This window comes from Myotis davidii, unplaced genomic scaffold (genome assembly GCF_000327345.1).
Source record: "Myotis davidii unplaced genomic scaffold, ASM32734v1 scaffold1623, whole genome shotgun sequence".
NCBI classification, from domain to species: Eukaryota; Metazoa; Chordata; class Mammalia; order Chiroptera; family Vespertilionidae; genus Myotis; species Myotis davidii.
This window is the reverse complement of record NW_006294461.1, coordinates 102,290-113,328: the sequence shown is the minus strand read 5'-3', so window position 1 is coordinate 113,328 and position 11,039 is coordinate 102,290. Positions and strand designations below refer to the sequence as shown.

General features: G+C 44.3%; 1 protein-coding gene across 1 annotated transcript in view; it reads left to right on the top strand.

Moving 5' to 3' along the window:
- The first annotated feature begins 2,570 nt into the window (after window positions 1-2,570).
- BTBD1 (BTB (POZ) domain containing 1) overlaps window positions 2,571-11,039 on the top strand; it is a 31,021-nt gene continuing 22,552 nt past the window's right edge. Inside the window, exons 1-2 of the mRNA XM_015567164.1 lie at window positions 2,571-2,644; window positions 6,160-6,370. Coding sequence (XP_015422650.1) covers window positions 2,571-2,644; window positions 6,160-6,370 — 285 coding nt within the window. The remainder of the gene's footprint in view (window positions 2,645-6,159; window positions 6,371-11,039) is intronic.

Below are 11,039 nucleotides of genomic sequence, written 5' to 3'. Positions count from 1 at the left end.
ATCAGTCGGACATCCCCCAGGGGCTCCCAGACTGCAAGAGGCCACAGGCCAGGCTGAGGGACCACCTCCCCCGCCAAGTCACAAATTTTTGTGCACCGGGCCTCTAGTCCTATATAATAAAAGCCTAATATGCAAATTGTTCCTTCACCAGGAGTTTGACCAGGAGGCCAGGCCAGCCAGCCAACTGCCCATGGCCCCTTGCCCTGGCCATCAGGTTAGCTTGAGCACACTTTTTTATTATGTTTACAGCTTGAATTAGTTAACATTGAAGGCTTTGGAACTTGAGTTTGAAGCACTTGAAGAAACTGCTCAGTTTGATCTGCCTGACCCGTGTCAGTGATGTTTTTCAGTTGTTCATTTGAGAAATACTGTGTGCCTGCCCTGGGCCGGTCACTGTTTTAGATGTGGGATACAGCAGTGAGCAAGCAAAAGTCCTGCCCGCATGGAGCTTGTACTCCACTAGGGAGAAGCAAAGACACATGTCAACCACTAATAAGTGTTTTGAAGAAAAAGTGACCAAGCCACTAGGGAAGGAGTTTGCCAAGCAAGGGAAAGCCCTAAATGTCTCCTGTTGGAGGAGCAGCAAGAGTGAAGCAGTGCTCCGAAACCGGTTTGGCTCAGTGGATAGAGCGTTGGCCTGCGGACTGAAGGGTCGCAGGTTCGATTCTGGTCAGGGGCATGTACCTGGGTTGTGGGCACACCCCCCATGGAGGATGTGCAGGAGGCAGCTGATCGATGGTTCTCTCTCATCGATGTTTCTAGCTCTCTATCTCTCTCCTTTCCTCTCTGTAAGAAATCAATAAAATATATTTTAAAAAAAAGTGAAGCAGTGCGATTTGAGCAGAACGAACAACAGGGGAACGTGGTGGCAGGTGAGGTGAAAAAGACGGCCGGCCAGGACCTGCGGGGCCGCCGAGCCTGTGGGCGGACTTTGCGTTTCATCTGGTGTGTGGAGAAAAGCCTTGAGAGGGAGTGCTCTGATCCGATTTACATTTTTAGAAACTCACTCTGGCAGTTGCTTAGAAATTAAATTAGACCAGAGCGGTGTCAGATGGGCAGCAGGGAGTTGAATGGAGAGGCTTCTGCAGTAGTCCAGGCAAGAGATGATGGTGGGCCCTACCAGGGTGGTAGACATGGATGGATCTGATGAGAAACGGTCAAGTTCTGCATAGATTTTTAAAATATATATATTTTTATTGATTTCAGAGAGGAAGGGAGAGGGAGAGAGATAGAAACATCAATGAGGGAGAATCATGAATCGGCCGCCTCCTGCACATCCTACACTGGGGATCGAGCCCACAACCCGGGCATGTGCCCCTGATCAGAATCGCACCCAGGACCCTTCAGTCCGCAGGCTGACACTATCTTTCCACTGAGCCAAACCAGCCAGGGCCTGCATAGATTTGGAAGGTAGAATCAATAAACTTTCTAAGACTTCCAAGGAGGGATGTAAGAGTAGACAGAAATATGAACCTAGAATTTAAGGAAGAGCTTCTTCCTGAACATAAATTCGAAAGTTAAGCGTGAAACCCTGAGAACAAATGAGACTTCCTAGGCAGGGAATGTAGACTGTTAAGAGGAAAGAGGCACAGGGTGAGCCTGGGGTCTCCAGCCTGCGGGGGTGCAGCAGAGGCTCAGGAGCATAAAATGAGACTGAGGGACAGCTGTCAGCGGAACGAGAAGGGAGGCAAGGAGGTGGTATCTTGAGTTCAAGAAAGTTTCCAATAGCCCTAGCTGGTTTGGCTCGGGATAGATCGGCAGCCTGTGGGCTGAAGGGTCCCGGGTTTGATTCCCGATCAAGGGCACATACCTCGGTTGCAGGTTTTTTTTTTTGTTTGGCCCTGGGCCTGGCCGGGGCTCGTGCAGGAGGCAACCAATCAATGTGTTTCTGTCACACTGATATTTCTCTGTCTTTCCCTCTCTCTATAATCAATGGAAAAATATCTTCAGGTGAGGATTAAAAAAAACAAACAAAAGAAGCTGACATAAAAAATATTGCAGGGTCTAAAAGATAGCAGTGAGAGTTAGCTTTGGGGCCAACATCGTTTTCACATGACAGCCAATGACCTTCTTTACTTTGTGGTACTTTACTCAGAGGTTGATGTCTTCCTGGAAGAAATGAACGGTAAGATGCCAACCTACCATTTCTGAAAACAGGAACCATTTTTGAAGGGAGATGGGCTCTGGGTGTCATGGAGAGCAGTAATCAATTGGGACAGCAGGATAAACCGATAAAAAGTTTTCTCCTGGTGTGCTCAGTGGTTAGAGCGTTGGCCTACAAACCACAGGGTTGTGGGTTCGATTCTGGTCAAGGGCACGTACCCGGTTGCAGGTTTGATCCCGGCCCTGGTCAGGGCATGTGCATGAGGCAACCAATCAATGTTTCTCTCTCTCTATGTCTCTCCCCCTCCCACTCTCTCTAAAATTCAGTGGAAAAATATCCTCAGGTGAGGATTAACAAAATAAAACAAAAAGAAAGTTTCCAATAAAGAAGGAATTGGCAACTATGTTAAATGCTGCTGAGAATTGGGCAAAATGAAGACGTTGAATTGATTTCTGATTTTGACGAAATGGAGGCTGTGGAGAACCCTGGCAAGAGTGATCGCAGCAAACTGAGTAGAGTGGATTGGGGAGAATATGGGAGGTGAGAGACTGTTGACATCTAGATAAATAATCCTCTCAAGGAGTTTTGTTGCAAAGAGGAGCAGAAAAATGGGATGGTGGCTGGAAGGAGACCTGGGGTAACTCTTCTTCAGGATCTTGTCTTCACTTTCTTCTTCCTTTCGTGCTCGCCAGTCCCCAGTCCCTGCTGCCACCCACCTGGTTCCCCTCACCAGTCCCCAGTCCCTCCCCACTGCCAACACCCACACGGTTCCCCCTCACCAGTCCCCAGTCCCTCCACTCGGTTCCCCTCACCAGTACCCAGTCCCTCCCCACTGCGAACACCCGGTTCCCCTCACCAGTCCCCAGTCCCGCCCTGCAGCCACATACCTGGTTCCCTGTGGTTCCCTGTTTGCCATCTGGCAATCGGAGCCTGTGGGCTGGGGGTGGGGGGGTGGGGACCAAGAGTTGGTCAATGCATCTCATAGCGACTGGTCGTTCTGGTTGTTACACCATTATGGTCGCTGGGCTTTTACTATATAGGATGTTAGTCAGCTTTTGTCTCAATAACTCTATCAAGTACCCCAAACTTAGGGGCTTAAAAAATCACATATTTTTGCTCAGTGAGTCAGTTGGGGATTCACTCAAGTGGGGTTGGATCCAAGCTGTCGTTTGGTTCCAGTCTGGTCCGCCTGTTTCTTATCCTTTTGGACCAATCATGAAGGTTCTCTCAATTGATGGATTCTGGCATTACAGGGAAGGCCATGCAGTGATTTGCTTTTTTTGTGTGTGTGAGTGACTTGCTTTTTTAAAAAGTCCTGGAAAGAGGAAATCCACGTGCGGTTGGCCAGTTCCTTATGTTGTCCTGGCAGATCTGTGTCATGAGCAGTGGAGCTCAGAGAAGGGAGGTCTGCATGTCGGGGGTGGGCAGGGGGTGACAAGCTGGATGGAACCTGCCACCCCCCACTAGCCCCATCCCTCTAGTAGGAGCCCATGGACAAGGGGCTTAGGATAGAATGTTATCTTTTTTTAAAAAATATATATTTTTATTGTTGTGCCCTGGACCGGAATCAAACCTGGGACCCTTCAGTCCGCAGGCTGACACTCTAGCCACTGAGCAAATGGACTAGGGCTAATTTCCTCTCTCTTTATCCATCTCTTTGTCCCTGGCTGTGAGTGGCTGTGCCTTGCTTGGTTTTCAATTCCCGTCCTCATCCCAGAGTGTGGCAGTGACGTTAGGTGAGTGTTAGGGTGGTGATACGGATGGCTGACTTGAGTCTCTACAAGGAGGCTTTGGAAACAGTGTAATCCTGAAAAACAGCACCTCTCACTTTTGAAATAGGGGAGCATGAGAATGAGCAGCCTCCACCACTCTCTGTTATAAGGATGTGGTATTATTAGAGAAATGCCAGCATTTGATTAGGGTGAGAAGTTAGGGGATGGACCAGGCAAAGGTTTCATCTTGGGTGGTGATTACGGCCACAGGAATAAAAGTAGAGGAAATTGAAAGGTAGAGGGGACAGGGACATGAAATAGAACTTAACTTTCCTCACGCCTTCACGGTAATAGACTGCTCTGAAAGGATGGGTTTCTTAAACACATGCTTTATGACTTGGGTCCGGGGAGTACAGGTCTAGTGAGGGTCTGCATGTCGGGGGTGGGCAGGGGGTGACAAGCTGGATGGAACCCTGCCACCCCCCAATAGCCCCATCCCTCTGGTAGGAGCCCATGGACAAGGGGCTTAGGATAGAATGTTATCTTTTTTTAAAAATATATATTTTTATTGATTTCAGAGAGGAAGGGAGAGGGGGAGAGAGATAGAAACATCAGTGAGGAGAGAGAATCATTGATTGGGCTTCCTCCTGCACGCCTCCCACTGGTTGTGGGATCGAACCCACAACCTGGGCATGTGCCCTGGACCGGAATCAAACCTGGGACCCTTCAGTCCGCAGGCTGACACTCTATCCACTGAGCAAATGGACTAGGGCTAATTTCCTCTCTCTTTATCCATCTCTTTGTCCCTGGCTGTGAGTGGCTGTGCCTTGCTTGGTTTTCAATTCCCGTCCTCATCCCAGAGTGTGGCAGTGACGTTAGGTGAGTGTTAGGGTGGTGATACGGATGGCTGACTTGAGTCTCTACAAGGAGGCTTTGGAAACAGTGTAATCCTGAAAAACAGCACCTCTCACTTTTGAAATAGGGGAGCATGAGAATGAGCAGCCTCCACCACTCTCTGTTATAAGGATGTGGTATTATTAGAGAAATGCCAGCATTTGATTAGGGTGAGAAGTTAGGGGATGGACCAGGCAAGGGTTTCATCTTGGGTGGTGATTACGGCCACAGGAATAAAAGTAGAGGAAATTGAAAGGTAGAGGGGACAGGGACATGAAATAGAACCTAACTTTCCTCATGCCTTCATGGTAATAGACTGCTCTGAACGGATGGGTTTCTTAAACACATAATTTATGACTTGGGTCTGGGGAGTACAGGTCTAGTCAATGTTGGAAGCCTTTAGTGTCATTCCAGTGAAACACTAGTTCTGAATGCCATTCTCCACAGCAGCCCCAGCTATTCTGAGTGTAGCTGAGAACTGACAGTCAGCACGGGGCTCTCTGAGGAGCCACAGAGGGGGCCGGAAGTTCAAATGTAGAAGCTCAGACAGCCTCAGCAATAACTGAGACTCTTACATTTATCCTCAGTTCTATAGAGCTGATTTTACTTTATTTTTTTATTTTTGTTAATCCTCACCCGAGGATATTTTTCCATTTTTTTTGTTTGTTTTTGTTTTGTGTGTGTTTTTTTAGAGAGACTGGAAGGGAGAAAGAGAAACATCGATGTGAGAGAGACATATCTATTGTTTGCCTTCCGCATGTGCCCTGACCAGGGCCAGGGATCGGATTGAGCCTGCAACCCAGGTGTGCCCTTGACCAGAATTGAACCCAGGACCCTTCAGTCTGAGGGCCGACGTTCTATCCACTGAGCCAAATCGGCTAGGGCTATAGCTGATTTATTTAGTGACCTAGCCTTTACAGACAGCAAACTGGGAGGAAGGCAGTATTGGTCTGATTGTATTTTGAGAGGAAATTGGATCTAAATATCCCACAGCACCTGGCAGTATTTAAGATATTATTAAATTGTTTTATTCCTCCAAAGCCCCAGGAATCTAGTCTTGGTCATAATGCTAACTCTGGGATAAAAAGGAAAGGTTAGAAGATGCCCAGAATAAGAAAACACCACAATCTGGAAACGAATGTTTTGACATTTAGAGATGTGAACTTCTGCTCACTGTAGATTTGCTTAAGTGAACACACTTTGATGAAGGAGAAATAAGTGAATCACGTCACCCAAAGCTGCTATGAGGTGTTAACTGGAAATCTGGCTTAGAGATAGGGGTCTGTCTCAGGATTTGGGGAGACGCCCTGCCTCTCAGGATTGGGTAAGAATAAAGGAGACGATGTGTGTGCAAGGGCCCTGTAGCCCTGTAAAGTCTGATGCACGTTTCAGGTTTCCAGTTTGCTCATCGTCTTTTAAACCTATTCCTCAGAGGTTTAAGGTTGGTTGATTGCTTATTGAAGACCTTACTGACCAGCTCTGCAATTTCCCCTTGCTTTCCAGATTTCTCTATTCAGACGAAGTTCAAATTGGCCCGGAAACAGTTATGACCACTCTGTATACTGCTAAGAAATACGCAGTCCCAGCCCTGGAAGCGCACTGTGTGGAATTTCTCACCAAACACCTTAGAGCAGACAATGCCTTTATGTTACTTACTCAGGTAAGTCCATGTGACAAAGGGATGTACCATTGGAGCTTGAAAAATTGAGTGTAACTATAGAGTGGAACCTCGTTTCTCAAACTGAATTCATTTCAGGAGGCTGTTTGAGAAGCGATTTGTTCAAAAACAGAATCATTTTTCCCCATTAGAAAGAATGTAAATTGAATTAATCTGTTCCAGGCTCCCAGATGATTCCCTGTTTCAACCTTTCTTATATACAGTACATGTCTAATGTACTGTTTAATCCTGTATAATAAAGAGCTAATATGCTAATTAGACCAAACAGCAGAATGACCGTCCAGATGACCTTCCAGACAAAGCCAAGGCTGCGAGGGCCGAGGCAGCCAGGGCTTCAAGGGCTGAGCCCCTTGCATGAATTTTGTGCATTGGGCCTCTAGTTTATAAGTAAACACTTTTTAAATGTATCCAACCACCCCCATCGGGCCTCTAGTTTATAAGTAAACACTTTTTAAATTTATCCAACCACAGCCTTAAAGGAATTTTTCATGGATCACTGCCTCAGAAATGCACTGCTTTTCATTTACCCGATCAACAACAGTTTTTCTAGCTATTGAAGTGCCTGTGATGTTGTTTTGTGAGCATTTTCACACCCTTAGCAACATTAGCACTCTGGATGGCCTCTTTATGTTTTTTTGTTTGTTTTTAATATACTTTATTGATTTTTTACAGAGCGGAAAGGAGAGAGATAGAGAGTTAGAAACATCAATGAGAGAGAAACATTGATCAGCTGCCTCCTGCACACCTCCCACTGGGGATGTGCCCGCAACCAAGGTACATGCCCTTGACCGGAATCGAACCTGGGACCCTTGAGTCCCGCAGGCCGATGCTCTATCCACTGAGCCAAACCGGTTTTAGCCTCTTTATGTTTTAAGATTGTGCTAATCGCCAGCAACGAAAGCATCCTCTCCTTTGCTTGTTGCCTGCTAGACGAATTTTGTGCATTGGGCCTCTAGTTTATAAGTAAACACTTTTTAAATGTATCCAACCACCCCCATCGGGCCTCTAGTTTATAAGTAAACACTTTTTAAATTTATCCAACCACAGCCTTAAAGGAATTTTTCATGGATCACTGCCTCAGAAATGCACTGCTTTTCATTTACCCGATCAACAACAGTTTTTCTAGCTATTGAAGTGCCTGTGATGTTGTTTTGTGAGCATTTTCACACCCTTAGCAACATTAGCACTCTGGATGGCCTCTTTATGTTTTTTTGTTTGTTTTTAATATACTTTATTGATTTTTTACAGAGCGGAAAGGAGAGAGATAGAGAGTTAGAAACATCAATGAGAGAGAAACATTGATCAGCTGCCTCCTGCACACCTCCCACTGGGGATGTCCGCAACCAAGCAACCCAGGTACATGCCCTTGACCGGAATCGACCCTGGGACCCTTCAGTCCGCAGGCCGATGCTCTATCCACTGAGCCAAACCGGTTTTAGCCTCTTTATGTTTTAAGATTGTGCTAATCGCCAGCAACGAAAGCATCCTCTCCTTTGCTTGTTGCCTGCTAGACGCTTTTTGTCCTGCTGAGGTATCAGCATGAAAGGATTGTCGGGTCAAAAACTGAAGTTTTGGTCGACAACTGAGACATTTTTGTCTATGAACAGCTTGGTTGAGAACTGAATTGTTTGAGATAGGAGAGGTTTGAAAAACGAGGTTTGACTGTATGTGAATATTTAGTATTCCCTGATGAATTAGTTCTAGATCGTTATTTTTTTAAAAATATTTTTATTGATTTCAGAGAGGGAGAGAGAGATAGAAACATCAGTGATGAGAGAGAATCATTGATCCGCTGCCTCCTGCACGCCCCATAATGGGGATCGAGCTCACAATGGGGTTTATGCCCTGACCAGGAATTAAACCTTGACCTCCTGTTTCATAGGTCAATGCTCAACCATGAGCCACACCCACTGGGCTCTAGATCATTATCTTAAAGTATATGTAATTGTTCTTATATTACCATTCAGGGAAATATAGCAGATTTATATGATTTCACAACAGAAAAGCAATTAGAGTTAATACAGTAACATATAGGTAAAGAAACTGAAGCCTCCCCAGCTGGTTTGGCTCAGTGGGTAGAGTGTTGGCCTATGGACTGAAGAGTCCCAGGTTCAATTCCAGTCAAGGGCACATGCCCAGGTTGTGGGCTTGACCCCTAGTAGGGGGTGTGCAGGAGGCAGCCAATCAATGAGTCTCTTATCATTGATGTTTCTATCTCTCTTTACCTCTCTCTTCCTCTCTGAAATCAATAAAAATAAAAACATTTAAGAGAAAGAAAGAAACTGAAGCCTTATCTTGAGTATAGGGTGCTGTGACTCAAAGTTATGTAGCTCTTCAGGACTGGGGTTGGGATTAGAGTCCGGCCTGGCTCCAGCTGTGGGTGAGAGAGTTTTTTGGACATCTAAATTTTCATTGGGTCCAAAGGTTTTTATGTGTAGAGATGATCACTTAACTTCTTTATTTTAAAACTTCAATCATAAAGTTCAGAAACCAAGCAATTAAACTTGGATAATTAAAACAGACTTGCTAGTTCAGTAAGTACAATAGGAAGTAAATTGCATTTATTTACAGCAAACTCTCAGAGGTGGGGCCTGAGAGCCTGTGTTTCTAACGGCTTCCGGATGATGCTAGTGTCTCTGGACCACACTTTGAGCAGCAAGGGCTGACAAAGATTGCCGCAGGACAGAAAAGGGACTTTTCAGTGCCTTGTTTGTCTGAGAGCCCAATGTTACCCACATTTTTCATTGGTGGGGTCATGTGAATTATCCAGCAAACTGTCATGTGAGCCTCTTGTTCCTGCCAAGTGAGTCATTTGAACTGAGCCGTTTCATTTACTGGAAAAGACCCAGCCTCGCTCCAACACAAAGGGCCAGTGTCCTGTGCCAGCATGGTTTGCACAGGGAAAACACTTATGATGAAGTGATAGGATCACAGTGATGTTTACCAGAGATCATGCCAGACTCTTAAGTAGCAGTAATGGATTCCCTAGGAAATTGATGCTGCCTGTATAATCGGAGTGGCTGAAGTATTGCTACTCTAGTTAAAGTAATTTTTACAAAAACTTGTTTTTCCTAGAGTGAAAGATGAATTTTTACACGAACACTGAAAATACAGTTGAGTTCACCATTTAAAATGTTTGCTCATATTAGAATTTTAATTGTTAAAAATGTACTGTTTTTTTTATATATATATATTTTTAAATACATGAACTGTGATCCTAAGGCAGGATTCTATACTAGAAGGAAAAATGTTGTAAAAAAGGATCACTGGGTCAGTTGACAAAAAATGAATACAGGTAGTAGGATAAAAATATTGTATTGTTATTTACCAAAGTTAGCACTAATAACAGAATATCCTTATTCTTAGGAAATACACACTGATGTGTTTAAGGGTAAGAGTTATGATGCATGTAATTTATTATAAAACGAGAGGCCTGGTGCACAATTCGGGGCTGTCTCGCCCAATCCCGATCAGGCCGATAGGGACCGCAGGAGGGCTCCAGGGCATGTATGGCCCACTCGCCCAGTCCCGATTGGCTGGACCCCAGCAGCAAACTAACCTACCTACCAGCTAGAACGTCTGCCTCCTCGTGGTTAGTGCGCATCATAGCGACTGTTCAAGTGGTTGACCAAACAGTCAACTGATTGGTAGGACACTTAGTATATTAGGCTTTTATATATATAGATGGGCCAGACACCCCCCTTATGTATAAACATACACGTATATGTAATATACATAGCCTCCTTTCTAATACATTACTTATTTTGATCATTAATGAACCCTCTAGGTTACATAAGGTAGACATTATCATCCCATGTATGTATACACATATACATAATTTATTTTATTAAACGTATTTGTGTTTCTATTTAGGGCTAAAATTTATTAAAACTTCGACGAAGCAAATTAATGTAAACAGACTTGGTATATAATCTAAGAAGAGGATGTATAAACATATTTGAATATTCTATAACTTCAAGAAATATTCTACTAATTAAAAATATATGTTTATATTTATATAAATAAAATTATGAATCATATATGAGATATATTTAAAATTTAAGCCAGTATGTTTAATGTATTCATTTCTGCCCCTTAAAACACAGATAACTTTTTAGTTTAGAGATGTTTATCATTTGTTCAGTTAGCATCTGAGTTATTGAATCCTTTGAAAATGAATTTTACTTTAAAATTAAATGAAGACTCATCAGCCACACCAAATAATGGTGTCATTTATGGTGTGGCTAACTAACTGGCAGTTTTCTTGGCAGATTTCTGCATCATCCAGGGTGAAAGACTGGCATACGATCATCACATGTCCTTTTTCAGTGTTACGGCTTTTAAAAATATCACTTGAGTTTAGATTTCACTCCCTGTCCCTCCAGCTTTTTAACTTTGAAAAAATCACTAATAAAAGAGAAAAATGGTAATTGGCGTACAACGCTACCCTTTTCATTGGCTAATCAATTAGGGCTATATGCAAATTAACTGCCAACTAAGATTGGCAGTTAACTGCCAACAAGATGGCGGTTAATTTGCATATGTAGGCACAATGCAGGGAGGCAAAAGGGAAAGCAGGAAGAAGCCCCTGCCACTGACAGTGATCAGAAACCCAGTGGGGAGCTAAGAGCTGGGGGGCAGGGCAAAGGGG